Source organism: Lepidochelys olivacea (assembly GCF_965140295.1).
Source record: "Lepidochelys olivacea isolate rLepOli2 genome assembly, chromosome: 4".
Lineage (NCBI taxonomy): Eukaryota > Metazoa > Chordata > Testudines > Cheloniidae > Lepidochelys > Lepidochelys olivacea.
The window spans coordinates 68702267-68719435 of record NC_140414.1 but is presented as its reverse complement, the minus strand read 5'-3'; the positions used below and the strand labels follow the sequence as shown (position 1 = coordinate 68719435).

Genomic DNA, 17169 nt, shown 5'->3' with positions numbered 1-17169 from the left:
TATGGAGTTAAACACAGATACAGCATGACAAGTAGTGGGAGGGATGGGGGAACATACAAACGGAAAATTGAGAATGCAATGTAATTTTTTTGTAAGAATGCAGAATCTTTAAGAAACGCTTAAAGAGTTGTTCCATTCAGAGGGTGAGAATTAGGCAGATAATTTTCACATTTGAAAAATATCTGTGATAAAAAACTAAAATGTGAATGAACCTCTAAAACTTCTCAAAACATAATACTTATTATCTACCTCCACATTTGTATCATAAAAGCTATATCATGAAAATAAGTTTTAATACACCCTTAATAAATGTATCTAATAAATGTAATAAAATATGCACAGCAAATTACAACAAAACTGTTATAGTCAACTGCTGGAATACAGAGGGTGTGCTTAGTAGACAGTGAATGGTGTTTAGGATTGTTAACAATAACTGCAGATGTGAAGAATTAGTGAGGGAGTGGGAGGCAAGCATATGGTCAGGATAGCTGATGATGCAGCAAAGGATCAGAGTAGAGGGAGAATATAAGTCTAAGAGGATACCTTAATTGGCAGAGCAGAAAAGTAAAGAGACAGGAGACCAGAGGTAGTTAAGGGCATAGTCATGAAGGATACTTATATATATATATATATATATATGAGTCAATTTTCAAGTGGCTGGGAAGTCAGTAGAGGTCTTTCAGGACAAAGGTGATAGGTATGAGAGAGTTGGTAGCACTCCCAGACTGGAGTTTGGTTAGGAGGATCCCTAGGAGGCCTTGCAGGAAATGTGTTGTAATAATCAAGGCATGAAGTAACTAATTCACAAAAAAGCAGTTCTTCGTGTACATGCTGAGGAAGACACAGACTATATTGCAGAGATGATAGTAAGGTGGACTAGTAAAAATTAGTAATGAGAGCTGCAGTGGAAATTTTGGAGTCAGGGATAACTCCAACATTATAGGCCTGTGAAGCGCAAGGAAGGTCAGAGGTGAGGAAGGAAATGCATGTCTTAGAGACATAGCTGAGGATACTTCTCTTGCAAAGGTGGAGGATACCGTCTTTCTAACATTCAATTTAACATCACATCAAAGATATATATGCTTCAGAGAGGTTGGAGAGAGTTGAGGGAAAGGTAAATGAAAGAGTTAAAAGGAGAGACAGAGTTAGATGTTACTGGCATAAAAGTGGTAGTTGTGCTTAAATTGTGAAATTTTTAGTGTAAAGAAAAGGAGGCAAATGAAATAGATAGTTTTTGGGAGACTAGAGCAGAATGGTTTAGAATCCAAGGCACAGTCAGCGCTAGAGACAAAGAAATGGTAATTAGAGATATAGTAGCCAAACTAGGAGAGGAGGGACTCATATCTACTTAGTGTTCAGGCCAGTCAAAGAGTATATTTCTTGACATTGGTGTCATATGCTGCACTGAGATGAAGAAGAATATATAGCACAAAGAGTTATCTTTAGCAAAGTGGATGAGGTAACTGAACAGTCCACGTAAAGCAGTTTCTTGCCATGGAGGAGATTGAAGACATACAGGTCTGGATCAAAAGGAAGTGAGCAGTAAAGTAATTGGAGAAAGTTTACTTCTCTAATCTCACCAACATTTTACAGAATGAATGTAACTTGTACAGATAGCAAGGAGTCCTGTGGCCTGCCTCTGGAAATTTCCACTACATGAATCCGACGAAGTGGGTATTCACCCACAAAAGCTTATGCTCCAATACGTCTGTTAGTGTATAAGGTGCCATAGGACTCTTTGCCACTTCTACAGATCCAGGCTAACACAGCTACCCCTCAGATACTTGTGCAGGTGGTAATAGTTGTTGGGAGTATTGGGGTCAAAGACAGATTTCTTATGAATTATAGAATTTTTAGTGCAGTAGTGAAAATGCTACAAAGTAAAAAGATGGTGATATAGGGAGCTAAAGCTGGAAGACATATCGAATTGAGTGAGCTGAGTTAGGAACTAAGACCTACCATACCAGATCAGGACACTGGTCAATCTAGTCCAGTATCCAGTCTCTAATACTGGCCAGACCACATGCTTCAGAAGAAGGAGTATAAAACTCTATAGTTGACAATCATGGCATAACCTGCCTGGGGAAATTTTTCCTAAATCCAACACATAAAGTGTGACTTATCCCATGATGCAGGAGGGTTTATATCCCTTCTGTTTTTTAGAATCTCAAACGTAACTGTAGATATTCCTTTTCTGAATCCCACCAGGCTCTGTCTCAATAACATCTAGTGGAAATGAGTTTCAAAGGCTAATTCTATTTTAAATAAAAATGTATTACCTATTATCAATTTTAAATTTGCTGCCTTTCAACTACAATAAATGTCCTCTTCTCCTTGAATTATGAGAAAGGATAACAGAAGCATGTAATTTACCTTCTCTGAACTACTATATACTCTATTATTCTTCTCCCTCTAAACTACGCAGTGCCAGTCTCTTCAGCTTCTCTTCACATAGAAGCCTTTCCAGGCTTCTGATAATTTTCATTACCAGTTTCCAAACCCCCTCTATTTCTGCTATTTTCTTATGGACACAGGGTGACCAGAGGTGGTGGTGAGATCAAGAATGAGGCGTTTTACTTTCCCAAGAGAATGTTCGTGCAGCCAGATGTGGTAGGAGCAGAACAGCTACAGATTTTTGGGGCAGCAAGGGGAAGACTAGCGGTAAAGAAAGATAGACTGTGGAGTTGGTGGCTGTGGTGCTGTTATGGATTAATGAAATTTTGTATTACGGTGATGTTACAATCTCTTGATAACTGCTAATGGGAAAAGTAAAAAGGAGTCAGGTAAATTAAGTGGTGTGATAGTGCAGAAGAGTAAGTGAAGATTTCCAGTGCCTTTGGAGATTGCAGAATAATAAAACAGCATCTTAACAGATGAAAGGAAAACATGTTCATATCTACCTGGTCTATCTCAGTTCCCAACCTTGGGCTCTCCAGTAATGTCAAAATAGGCTTTTTATGTGTCAAATAACACCCCTTCTTGGGACCTGGGTTTATTAACAAAGTTCCCAAGGAAACACAAGAACTCCTACCCAGTCCTCCTAGCTGGCTCACAACCCTTGGTGCAGGTTTCTTAGCCCTGTCCCTGCTGAAGGTCTCCTCTAGCAGACTTATTCTCCACACTCTATCCATCCTCACTGACTCCTTCTCTCTGCTGACATGCGCCCCCAAACCTGCTGCTGGGGAACTAGGGAGAGTCTCTCCCTGCTCTCTATCAAGCAGCAACTACCAGGACTTTCAACGTAAGTCTTTCTTTCTCTCCCCTCTGGCTCTCCATGGGGTTTTGTTTTATCCCCATCCCAGAAACCCTGATTTAGCCATATGACTTGCCTGCCACATGACTTTGAACATTTTCTCCATATGGAGAGGCAAGCTATGTGTGTTACAGGTGAGGCTGGACCCTTCTCCCCTTAAAGAGCCAGTCACCTTGTTACATTTCTTAAGGGCTCTGTGTTCATCATTATGCCAGGGGTTCTCAAGGTGTAAGCAAGAGAATGCTTTTACAGAAGCAAGTTGTTAGGGGAAAAAAACCCAACCACCAGCCCCCCCCAAAACACAAATATAGGGCTTGATTCTGAGAGAATGTCCACAACTTCCATTATCATCAGCGGGGGGGGGGGGGGGGAGTTTCCAAGCCTCTCCAACTCAGACTATTCAGTGTAATTACTATCTCAAATTACATAGAGGTTACTAGAGACTTCGGAATGAGAGAAAGAAATATTGTGGGAGAGTTTCTCTTAGCAGAGATCTGGTTACAGGTCCCCTATTTTGAAGTACAGCTGCCGTATGCCAGCTGTGTATGGTCCATAAGTGATCACGTGCCAGTTAAGAACTCATGGAGTGGAACTGCACCCAAAGTGCCTTTCCTTGTCCTCTACACAGAGGTAAGAGGGAAGTCAGCAAAGGAGCTAGATTGCTGGCTTCATTCCTGCTGACAGATCCTCCTTAAACTGGATGTGACAGGGCATACCTGGCCTTTGCAGTCACCTACCAGAGGCCCAGCAGTTCTACTGTACCCCACCCCAGAAAACAGAGAAGTGACAGGAAAGCAGCAGCGAAGGTGTGACCTCCAGGGCTATCTAGACAAGCCTCATGGAAGAAGCCAATAAGAGCGCAACAGGCTCAGATAAAAGGAGCTACAGGGCCTTAGCAGGTAAGTTCCTGGCAGGGATCAGCAGATTAAGGAGAGGTGTGCCTCTGTGCTCAAAGGAACTTGAGGGATAACCAGAGTTTGTTTCTGACTGCATTTCCTTAAGCTGGGTTTGCAAGGAGAGATGAATGCCCCCATTACACTGGGGCATTCCCAGTTAGTCCACTATGGCCAGATTCCTTTGTGTCACCTGAGTAGAACAAGAAGAGAAGAGAATTTGGCCCATAATTTTTAAACTTTCAAAACAGCAAGGGAATAACCGACCGGAAAATCAAAATTTTTCTTGACTGCTGGAAGCCAGGACAATATTTATTACTTCTTTAAAACATTTGATCCATGTGATCTAAAGTAAAGCCTGGGTGGGATTTATTGTTCAGAAGATGTATCTAAAAAAACCCCCATCACTCATTAAATCCTTAAAGCCTGAGAGTCTGTATATAAATAAAGACCTCCTACTATATATAGCTCTCTGCTCATCTAGTGGCTAGCCCACTAAAACTGAGCTCTTAACTACCAGACTAGCTACCAGACATTTTCCTTTAGCTCAAGTGATATGCACCTGTGTGACTGGAATCAAGCGTTCATGATATGATCCCCAATACCATTTTAAAGCTTTCTCCAATCACTGTGATGTTTCTATGTATGCAGTTTCTGGCTTTATTACACCATTTTTAGTAAACTGTGCTGCATTTTGGTATGTTTAAGCAAAGGTTTGGATGAGATACATAGCTGTTCTAGCAGATTGTTAGAGCTACAGTTTAACATGGAGGCTTGGGCTCTTTTTTTAAATACACATATTTTGCCAATATTTTGTGACATGTGTGTATTCAATCTGAGGTCAGAATAACACCTAAATGCACACAATTGGGAAAAATGCATCCAGAGACCTTGCATCAGGGACACATTAATAAGATTGCTCTAGAATTCAAGAGCACATAGTCAAATCCATTTAATTTACTGAATTTCATGATTTTTTTTCTCCAGATGGTGACCTTTTTTAAAAAAGACTGACACTATGTAAGAAACAGTTTGATTTTGGAAGTTCCATTAGTCAAGTAATTAAGTAAAATAAAACATCTTATGTGTAACAAATAAGTGAAACAAGGAAGCATCCCCACTGTTGGAACTGGAAGGGAATACAGGTAGTTATGCCATGAGCTAACTTCTTACTGTTGCTAATTCAATAAAAAGGGGCAAAAGCTTAAATGACACTGTCACTCAAGGGAGAGCGTAATAATCAATTCCTCCTCCTCACCTGTTTGAATTTAGCACGTCTGGTATTAAAGAAAGGTCAGTGTTTCTAATAAAGTGGAGAAAACTGTTCATGAATACTTCTTCCTTGAGTAAATATGATTTCTATAATGCTGCTAAAGGGCCTTATATTGAAGTTCCTCTCAGGCAAACTTCCACTGATATCAAGTGTTTTGGGAATCAAAGGATTGGGCCCAGTATTAATTAAACATATAAAACCTAATTCAAACCTATTATAAACAGGTGTAGACCTATTTAATTCAGTAGATTTACACTCAATAATACAAGAGCAAATTTATCCCAAAATATTCTGCAGAGGAAGTGTTCGTCATGTAAGTTAAAACTACCTGAGGAAACTACTAATTCATTTTTCCAAATGATATTTATGTCCTGATTTTCCCCAATACATTTTAAATGTCTTCAGAAATGCTAAACAGTGTCATTATGTGTTTGTTAGCAAAAATGTAAAAATAGAACAAATGGTGCCATAAAAATTAGATATTTTTTTTGTAGGAAAGAACCATAAATTTTAATTTGTAATGGTCATGGAATATTAATTTTAAAATTTATTAAGAAATGTTTACACTAAACAACATATATATTTCTTGTTTGATTTTCAGGCCTGCCTAGAAGGTAACTATTTTTATGCATAGACTGATTTACATACAGCTCTCCAATTGCATCTTGCAACGCTGTGTATCCATAGGAAACAAGGTCAAGTCCAAAGGGCATGACAGAGTAACGGATAATCTGAGAATGGAAAAATAGATCTTAGACACAATTTGAACTGTTTTGTAAATAACGAAGTAGAGTAAGATTATATATATATTGCTTTAAATGTAAAGAAGTACAAAAATAACAAGAGTATATAGAGTAGAGCCTCAATAATTTTCTCTGGTCACAGAGTCTGATTCCAAAATATTGAGGTATTGAACAAACATCATTCAAAATTTATTCATGTATTTTGTCAGCTAAATTCTGTATTGTTTAAAAATAGTGCAATAAGATTTTAATGGATAACATTTAGAGGGAAAAAATGCTCACCTCACTAGTCAAAGTGTGTCTTTGATGGGTCCAGGAGGACATCTCCCACACCCTAGGTAGTGGGAGGGGGAAATCTCAAGTGAGAGCAGCTGGGGAAGTACTACATTGTGGGGAGGGTGCTGCTTCTTTCTCATTCCCTCTCCCACACCAGGCTGTGGAGGAAAACGGGGAGGACCATGTCCTGTCTGCTCCTGTTGCCACTGAACAGCAGTAGGGGGTCAGGATAAGCCAGCTGATTGGCTCTCACCTGCTGGACTGGGGGAAGATTGTTTCTGCTTGCTGTTGGCAAGTAGCCAGTTTAGGCTCTTTTCCAGGCCCACTTTTGTGTAGAGAGTTGGATCTCACGATGCCAGGGTGAGGCTGATTGCCAAATTTTGTTTGGGGTCTGGAAGGGATTTTTGTTTTCCCACACGGAAAACTGTCAAACTGCTCTGTGGGTTTTATCACCTTCTATCCAGCATCTGGAAGGTTTACTTGGGGAATTTAAATTACATTCGTTGCAACTTTTGAATTGAGGTCTCTGTAACCCAATGGGCTGCTTGGGCATGAGCAACTTGGGCAACTGCATAGTGATGGGGTTGCCTCTATGTCTCATGCAGCATATGGCTCTCCTCATCTCTTCTACCTCTTGTGTGGGGGAGAGGAATGGGTTGCGACTCTGACTTCCAGCCAGGGTCTCCAGACAGGCCTGAGGGAATAAAGGGGGCATTGCTCCCATACCCACCCTCAGGTCTGTAGAACTCAAGGGCACTGATGCCAGGTGAAACCCACACAAGAGCAGCCCTGCTAGGTAGTTTGGGGAGGGGGTTCCACATTGGTCAATAATTTTAATAAGGTTGCAAGCCTCTGTATTTAACTATACTATGGCATATTGTTTCCGTTGTGTGTCTTTTACTGCTAACTCAATCCTCAATAAAAAGTTTCATTGTATTTGTAAGACAGTCTTCTAATAAAAAAAATTTGGATCCATTGAAAAGCTTATATCCAGTATTACATTGACCCAAATCAGTATTTTCCTGCTACATTTACAGACCAATGGACAACCCTCTACAGCCCTCTACCTTCTGCCTCTGGCTGCGGCAATTGTTAGTAGCTATAAATCAAATTCTTATTAATGGGCATCTAATGTGATCTGAAAATTGTATCACTTACTCTGAAAGACCCTAATTATTGTCAGTTTCACTATGCTTCTGCTGAATTTGGCCAACTATCTCGCTAAGATCTTTATTCCATTGTGTAAAATCTTATTTTACCTACATTTGATCTAATAGTGATCTAATATATACCTAGGGTTCAGAATCCTTCATTCTAGTCAAAATATCAATCAATATGCTTTAGAATCTGTAGTTTTATGAGAATTTACTCTGATTTATTTTTCTGCATTTTTAATATAAATATCAGCTGAAAGGTCTACCAATTATTATCTTTGTAAATTATACATATTACTAAGCTGCAAAGCAAGATGTATGTCCTACACCAAATAACTTATTGAAGATTATTTAAATAAAACCAATAGTAAATATTTACAATTAAAAATAACACAGTACCTCATACTGACTAGAACATCTCCATCCCGAAATATAAATAGAAGAATATTTTCTTGAGTGACATCATGGAAGTTGGCATTCTTTTCATTTGCAAAGAACAAGTCTGGTTTCCACAGACATTTAAACATTGTAGGGTCCACTGTCAGTGTATCTGAACCCCTCCAGTCATTGGGCAATTTAAGTCTGGGGTCATTCCACTTTTGTCTTAGGAAGATGTTAACTCTGTAATCCTGATGAGAAGAATTTGCAAGTGTTTATTAATCTAGCCACAAAACAACAAAACAGAAACAAACAAACAAACATGCAGGCTCGAAAATGAAAAAAAGATCCATTTAGATTTTGTGGTTTTCCTATAATGGATATAGCTGATCATTCTTCAGCACACAAATTTTCTTGATTTTAAAGGAATTAGCTAAAAGATACATAAAGTTAGGTTACATAAATTCTTTGTTTCTCAAGATTAACCATGTTAAATTTAAATAATATGGGTCAAATTCTGCCCTCACTCACATCTGTGCAGCCCCAATGACACCAGTGGTGCCCCATGTGTCTAAATGAGGACAGAGTGTGGTCTTCTATTTCTACAGTATATATGTATTTCAGGCAGCAGGGTATCAGGCAGGGCCCAGGTGTATTTCACATTTACATCAACGACCTGGTAAGTGTCAACGGCAGCACATGCTCCAGTTGGTTAGATGGTATGTTAACAATATGGCATTACATTGTCAAAGAAGAAAACAGAGCAGAGAAGTCTAAGGACCCATAGAATAAACAACAAATGAAAGAAAAATGAAACATGTTTCTAAATTTTGGTGTCAGTCCACTGCTGCACTGGAGGAATATCATTGTTATACTCCTGGAGTAACTTAGAGCAGTCTCAGAGCTTGAAATAGCCCCTGAAGCTAGCTGACGATCACCCATTCCGCCTTGCACATCACTGAACCACATGAGATAGCATAGGCACGATTAAAAATGGAATTTGGCCTGGACAGACCAATATTGAAGACCTTAGGCAAAAATTTCACAGAATCCAGCAGGAATTTTGTTTGAATATGGACTGTAGTAGAAACAGGCCCAGAGAGAGCCTAATTTTGCCTTCGGGAACTGAAGCAGCATGGGTCTGAAGGCACAATAGTATCCACATGCATTTCATCCTCAGTAGAGCTGTGTGCATGCAAGGGAACAATCTGATCCAGAATGTCAATTAGGATTTTCACCCTTATTGCTTGTTCATTTAGGTTTGAGATAGATGAATATTGTAAACCAAAAATGGGGGGAAAAGAGTTATCTTAATTTTTTTAAAGCAAAAAACCCTTATCTAGAGTAGCTCCTTGCCCTAGGTTTTGTAATACTGGTTGTGTTTTATGTGTGTCTATTAGAGAGTAAACATTCTGGGATAGGATCTGTCATGATATTCATTCCTTGTATAGCAGAGAACACTCTGCCACTGGTCTACAAATGATAATAAATTGTTATGGATGAATTGTCATTTAGTGGAGATATTCTTTGTACATTTTGATTTGTCATTGTGCCAAACCAATGATAAAAGATCATTTCTTGTACAAGTTAGTCTCTTTTCTCTTAATATAGTCTGGGCATTCTTCCAAAATATTGTATTTATGACTAAATGTAACTTTAAATAACAGAAAGTCATCAAAACTGGAAAAAACTGCAATATTAATTAAATTGAATTAATACAACATTATTATTAATAAGAATAATAAATATTTATTAAGTAAAAAGATGGACATACTTTTGGAAAAGTTGTAATTAATATTAGAGATGTATGGCTTTTTGACAGTCTGTTCTTGGAGAAAATGATATATGACCTTATTTTCATTTACGTTAAAGCCCACTTTATACCACTCTGGAAGTGTAAAGGGCCTTACATAGTGGGAGTTAATGTAGGCCCCTTTGTATTGCCACATGGTGTAAAGAAGCCTAAACATACATGAGAACTCAGGCTATTCTCTATATCTCCAAATGTATCTTTTCAATTACATGTATAATTATGGCTCTGTTTGCTCTTTGTGTTGCTGAAATTCCCATCCCACATGGACTTATTTCCCAGTGGAAATTACTTAATTGTTTTGAAACCACTTGTGATTAATACAACTCATTGTTTATTCTCACTTGCATGCCATTATTGATTATACTGAAAATGGAGCTCCTCCAAAAATCTACTTTTCAAATTACCACCAAAAAACAGCTGGTAAAAGCCAAGTGTTCAAACACAGCATCTAACTCACCGATTAATAAATAAGTTTCCTTGTTCACCCTTTAGTCCTGAGCCTTCTGTCTTTGCACACACAAAACATCAAGGTCTTGATCCTTAAGTGTATGTTTGTCTCCACTGCATAGTTAACCCAGGCTCTTACCCAAGCTCCGCTGCTGTCCACACATAAAAACCTCTGAGCGAGGTTTGAAGGTGCCTTAAGTGTGGGCTACCTCACACAGGCTGAGGGTATAGGTTAGAGCCCGGGCTCTGCTTTAGCTTGGGCTGGAGCCTGCCCACTTGCAGTGAGGATCCAGGCCAAAAAAAAAAAAAAATCAATCACACAAGTGCTGACAAGTCCTCCAGTGCCCTTTTCAAAATTCCCCCCAAAGTACAAACAAATTCTCCCACAATTGAGATAATTGACTGGAAAAGCGTCCTACTGCCTCTCTGCACAAAAGAAGTTGGGATATACCCCGGACATACACAGGAGAGTGCAGAAACAGTTAGGACACTGTAACATGGGTATGGCTTTGCTGTGGAGATGCTCTCACCCAGGCTAGGCTAACCCAGGTGGTCAAAATCAAGTGCCAATCAGCTGGGTCAACTATGTAGAGCAGGCATAGCCTACATGACATCTGAACAGGCAAATCCTTGTTCCCCTATAGACCTCTACTAAAGTTAATAGGGGTCAGCAAAATGCATTCACAAAGAACTGGTTGCAGGATTTTGGCCCAACTACAACAGGAGTCATACATGCAATTATTATTTTATGGCACAAAGCACACAGATAAAGGAATTTATCTGCTCTGAGTTAACAGCCTAAGGCTTCAATTCTGAATTTTGTGCTCTGTGAATAGCCCCCTAGGGCACAGCCCGGCAGGGTAATCTGCTGGTGGGCTGTGGGACAGTTTGTTTACACTGACCATCCGTAGGCACGGCTGCCTGCATCTCCCGGTGGCCACAGTTTGCCTTTCCTGGCCAACAGGAGCTGCAGGAACTGGCACGGGTCATAGGGATGTGCTAGCTGCCACTTCCTGCATCTCCCATTGGCCAGGAACGGTGAACTGCGGCCACTGGGAGCTGCAGGGGCCCGTGTCTGTAGACGGTCAATGTAAACAAACGGTCTCGCGGCCCGCCAGAGGATTACCCTGATGGGCTGCATGTGGCCCGTAGGCCACAGATTGCCCACCACTGCCCTAGGGTATGCCTTCACTATACTAAAACACCTGTGGCTGCCCAGGTCAGCAGACTCAGACTCACAGAACTTGGGCTACAGGGCTATAAAACTTCTGTGCAGATGTTTGGGCTCAGGTTAGAGCTCAGGCTCGGTCACCCTCTCCTCTCCCAGGAGCCCGAGTCAGCTGACACAGGCCAGCTACAGTGCAGACATAACCATACAGTCAGTGGGACTATTCACAGTGCAGAAACTGAAGTATGTGTAAGTCACTGCAGTATCAGGACTGAACAATTACATACACAGAAGACAGGATGCACTGGCAAAATCCCAGTTATGGATATCAGAAGGGTTGTTTTCTTCATAATTATCATAACTCATTTCTTATAGGCATCAACAGAACAGTGAATTCTTAGGAGGGATTTTAAGTGCTTGATCCTGCTCCCATTCAAGTCACTGGAAAAATGTCCATTAACTTTAATGGGGCACGATCAAGATCTAACTGAGTAGAAGGTATTGGCATGATGAGTCACACCATGTCAATGGGCAGTGTAGAAAATGCATGGATCCAGGAGCTGGAGGAGCAACAGAGTTGTTCATGGTACAAGACCAGACCTGATTTAAGCCCTGATATAGTGCTTTCATTTTAGTAGAATATGAATTAGTATCTGGTTGCATTTCTATTATAAATCTATTTTGGGAAGAGTTTATATCATCATTAATTTGCGGGGTGAAGTTTAACCCTGAGATATTCACACTATATTTAGATTCTATAGATGGTAGGTAAGAAAGGGGGTTGCACGAGACACATTTTGCCATCTTTAAGTTAGAGTAGGGTAAAAAATCTTATATTTTTGCTGTTTCCATTATTTATTAATAATAAAATAATATTATTATTTATTATATTTAGTCCTCTCGTCTTTGTAATGGAAGAGAATTTTTGCTGCTCATCAGCATTAGAGCTAGGATTGCCAAAACAATGTCATGGAAATGTTCTCCATTTTTTTCTTCGCATTTTGTACCCCTATGAAAAATTAAGCATGAGGAAAGTTTTTTGCAGTCTGAATGAGAGAGGATATACTTCTATGAAATGTAACCTGCTGAATAGTGGGCATGTGGCCAGACCAGTTCATAGGGTGTGACAGATAAGACAGCCAATATTGCTTTCCTTGCTACAAAATATCATCTACTAGATAATAGGAAAGTTTGGGATATTTTTATATTAACTGCAATGTTAATTAGGAAAGAAAGCAACATCATTATTTCTGATATAAATTAAGATAAATAAATAAATTAAAAGAAAACAGATTTGAGCTTTCCCTGAAGCATGTGAAAATTCAAAAAATCCCTTTTGTTCAAACTTTTGAATGGGAAGAAGAGGAGGAGGTTTTCCATTTACTTCAGTGGGGCCAGTTTTTCACCCTAAGTAAAGGCCTTGAGTATGGTACTCTGGAATTCTAGGGGTGAATATATAACAAATTCCAAACATTGTATAGTTAGTCGTCTCAACCTCTCCACCCCGCCCTCACAATCCCTGGGAGGATATGGCTGGTGTATGTCAGGAAAGCTCAACCATATCCTTCACCTACAGCTTAATTAAGGCAATCCAGGGTCATAGGCACACCATGATATGCCTCCCTCCCACCCACCCACCAGAGTGGCAGCGGAAGGGGGCTCCTCCTTCTTTCAAGGAGAAAAGGACCTCTTTCCCCTGGAGAGTAGGAGAGGCAGTGACAGGCAGTCCCCTTTGCTCCCTGGCCAGTCAGGGTCAGTAGAGGAGAATCCAGTGCTTTCCATAATAGCTAGAGTATATCTGCTTGGATAGGTGGGCTGAGCTAGGCCCACTGCACTCTTCTTCTCCTGACATTCAAAGAGTCTTTTTCTGGGATGTTGCTGGAGGGATCCCCCAGAGCTTTAGAGAGTACCTTGGAGTTAACAGCCCACTGAAATTTGAAATGGAAGGGGTAGTTCCTCCCATTCCAAGCAACTGTTTCAGGCTGTCTGCAGACTCAGGCAGACATCACTGCATTGGTTACACTCAGGACACTGTTTAAAGCTTTTCTTTTTAACCTTGAGGACTAGAAACTTTCTAGCTCACTCTTCTTTTAAATTAATGCAGAAAGTGCTGTAATCAGATGACTGCAAAGCAGGGGGCCTAGGCATGAGCCTATACTTTCCAGGCCTTAATCCAGCCCTGCCCTCACCTTTCCTCACCCTAACCCTGATACCTCATTTTTGGTGTCAAGTTCTTAAGTGTACCTGTAGAGGCTGGACCCACAAGAAAACCTCAGTTGAATAATCAAACTAGATAAATATACTTCAAGCCAAGCAATTTTCATATAACCATACATGATTTTTGTGCACAAATTGGTTGCAAGGCTTTTTTATTTTTTATTTTTTGCAGGCACATCCATTACATCAATGTTTTGTTACCATTTGGTCCTTGGAGAATCATAAAGAAACCTCTGTAAAAGTCACTTTTTAAAGTGTTCAATAAATTTTAGAAACATGAAAGGACCATCTGGCCTAATATACCTGACACGTTAAACATTTATCTCACTCTTACCTTCCTGCTTTTTTCACATTTATCCCTCAATCTTCTTTTCCCCAGAAATAAACCTAAGGTTGTTTTGAGCACACTTACATTCTTTGTTTCAATTACACTTTCCTATAATACAATGCATATATTTATTATCGTTTGCAATAAAACCCATCCAAGTTCCCTACTTACTCCTTACTAAACAAACAAAAAAAGTTTATGTCCAGAATCTTCAAATATAGGTGCCTAAAGTCAGGTCTTACTGCCATGACCCTGCAAACACTTACACACATGCTCAACTTTAAGCACTTAAGCAATCCCACTGAAATTGTCTTAAGACAGCATTTATGTATGTCCTTAATTTTAAGCACATGCTTAAGTTCCATTGACATCAAAACGGGCTTTTACTATTATTATTTAACATTTATATTGTAGTCCATGTGCTTACATATTGTTCTTAACAGGGAAGTTTTCCTAAATCAGAGCCTGAAGTAAATGGACTGATTTTCAAAACTGCTGAGCTCCCAAGGGAGCTGGTGGGTGCTCAGCACCTTTGAAAAACCACATAACTAAGGACTTGATCCAAAGCCCACTGAAGTCAATGGAAAGATTCCCAGTGACTTCAAAGGGCTTCGGAACAGATCCTTGTTTAGTTAGATGTTTGAATATGGATTGAGGAGCCTAACTTTTGGCACATATTTAAGAATCGTGGCTTTAGATAGTGGAACCGTGGTTAATATGCAGTGAGGATTTAATAAAGGAAAACTCTTGCCTGACAAACTTGATTGCTTTTTTTTTTTTGAAAGAGCCACAAAACTGGATGTAAGGAAAATAGTAGATATATGACAGGGTATATAGGCCTTAATAAAGTACTTGATACTGTGTCTCCTAAAATGTATACTCAAATCAACTCCTGATGAATGACTAAGCTAATAATAACTGAAAATAGCAGGACTGAGTTGGGGGAGGAATCCAGTGGATTACCACAGGTATTTGTGTTACATCCAGTTTGTTTAAATGAAATCTTCCTGAGTGATACAGGAGAGGAAATAATGTCATACTAATGAAATTCACAGATGAAATTGCAATCCTGTAGGAAATTGGGAGGAGTTTCAAACATCAATGAGGACAGAGATATAATATAAAAAGGACTTAAAGGGATTTAAAAAATGAGCAAAACACACAAATTAGATTCATCTTGAAAAAAGCATGTTAATATCTCTGGGGAGAAATAATCCAAAAGAAGATATTCAGTGTGAGGGAAAAACCTGAAAAGCAGTAACGCAGAGAGAGTGAGTTAATAATGCAATAGGGCAACAAGAGAAGCAAATGCAATATAGGATGCGCACACACGGTGTGATGAATGTAGGTTATTGGTATTTGACCTGATACCAAATAGTTGGCCTGGGCATTTGCTGACTACTGAATATGAATCCAAACAGTGGGATGGGGCAGGGGAGGGAGCATAAAATTGGAACAGACTATGATAAATGGAAAAGTTTTAAATTTAGACTCTCCCTTCTTAAACCAAATTCCAAATTTTTCAAACTTAAATGCAAGTCTTTCACACTACTTCTGCTAATGTCATTGGGTCCAACGAGGACTAAGCTATTGAATATTCCTCAACTTTTATGTCCATAAGAGAATGCTTCTCACGCTGGCACTCAGAAAAACTACAACAGTCACAAAATGACTTACTGTAGTAGGGAGTTCCCAATCATTACCATCTGTCTTTTATCAATACTCAATTTACTTTCGCTCATCCTGGGTAACAAACATGGGTATACGTGTGATCAACTGTGCATTGATATTGCATTTCTTTACCTTCCTCCACTGTGCTTACTCATATCTTCAGGTGCCTGGAAAATTAAGAATTTGTACACTACACAGCCTTCTGCTCTTGGCATGATCACCTTTCTATGCGTCTCATTTATGGGCCAAACATTCACCTTAAGATTGCATAAGTGACAAAACTGTGTCTCAGGGAGGTCACTGACCTCACACTAATACACATTCTCCTGCTGAGCTGAATATCTTAAGCAAGGAAGACCCACATTTCACACTTCTCAGAAGCCACTAGACTCCTTTTCATTTTTTAGGCCTTGAATCCATCAGACAATAAAACCTCTCACAATTTATGAGCAACAAGATACAATCCTCTTTGTGGATAAGTAGATTTAATTTAGTTTAACTTAGTAAGAAATTTTGTATGCAAATATTCAAATTTCACACTTACCATCGTTGTCTCTTGGATTGATCCAAAGCTGTTAATGAAAATGTTGACTGTTACATCGACTGGAATTCCTAAAGAAAAAAAACAGAAAATGCACAGTGTAAGATTTAGGGCCTGATTCTCTTGTGAGCTACTGACCATTTATATCATTCTGGGTCCTTAAATTGAATTACCCCCACTTTAGGGCCTCTTTTAAATGCACTTAACACTGCTCTGGCACTGAAATATAGACAAGAATCAGGCCATCAGTATCTTTTAATCTTCTAATATACATTTGCTAGATTAAAGATATGGTGTCCAATCCTGCTCCCATTAAAATGAAAATTATGACAATTATTTTCATTCTGGTGATAACAAACTAGAAAAATTCCTCAGCCCACATCTCTAAGCTTAAAATACTACATGAATAGTAAATTGGAATCTTTTGCAAATTTTTTACAAATGTAATGCTTTTGTGTTATCACTAACCTCACAATCTAGTATCAGCCCCTGTATATAGTGTAATGGATACAGACAACATATGTACAGAGGAAAGACATACACTTTCGGCTCTCTTCACTGATTTGTGACTTATACTGACATATTTGCTTAGATTTTCCAGACCGGATGTTCTTTCTGCAAGTCTGGTGTGAGTGTGTAAAGGGATTGGTGGTTGTGGTGGGGTATAAAAATGGCCCTTTGCAGCTTCTTCATCTGAAGGTTGTTCTTATATACTCTTCCGTGAAGAGTACAACTTGACATGATGGGGCAGCTTGTGTTTTCAATGACCCTGAGAGCTATGCTGGTGGGAGTTTTAATTCCTGGTGGGGTCACTCAAGATGGATGGTCAAAGGGTAGAGAGGGATGAAAAGCAGTCCTTTGGTCCTCCAGGTTGGGGGCTGAGTAATAGGCCGACACAACAAGGTAGCCTTTCCAGCAACCTGGACAGGGACGGCGGAATCTTGTTTGTGTCCTAAATAAGGTCTGACAGCATGGGAAACATTCAGATTCAGAATCGAATATACACCTTATTTA

The 17169-nt window shown here is 39.5% G+C and overlaps 1 protein-coding gene and 1 long non-coding RNA gene across 8 annotated transcripts in view; one reads left to right on the top strand and one right to left on the bottom strand.

Annotated features, from left to right (window-relative positions):
* The window catches only part of LOC311519791, a 52610-nt gene that overhangs the window by 5716 nt on the left and 29725 nt on the right, over positions 1 to 17169 (top strand). The window lies entirely within an intron of this gene.
* The window catches only part of GLRB (glycine receptor beta), a 74697-nt gene that overhangs the window by 34553 nt on the left and 22975 nt on the right, over positions 1 to 17169 (bottom strand). For all 6 annotated transcript variants that reach the window (XR_014711370.1, XM_084626720.1, XM_084626723.1 and 3 more), the window contains exons 4-6: positions 16159 to 16226; positions 7992 to 8221; positions 6068 to 6150 (exon numbers count right to left, since the gene is read on the bottom strand). Coding sequence is in view for 5 of the 6 variants with exons in the window: in XM_084626720.1 (XP_084482846.1) it covers positions 6068 to 6150; positions 7992 to 8221; positions 16159 to 16226 (381 nt within the window). In the remaining variant the exon portion in view is untranslated. The remainder of the gene's footprint in view (positions 1 to 6067; positions 6151 to 7991; positions 8222 to 16158; positions 16227 to 17169) is intronic.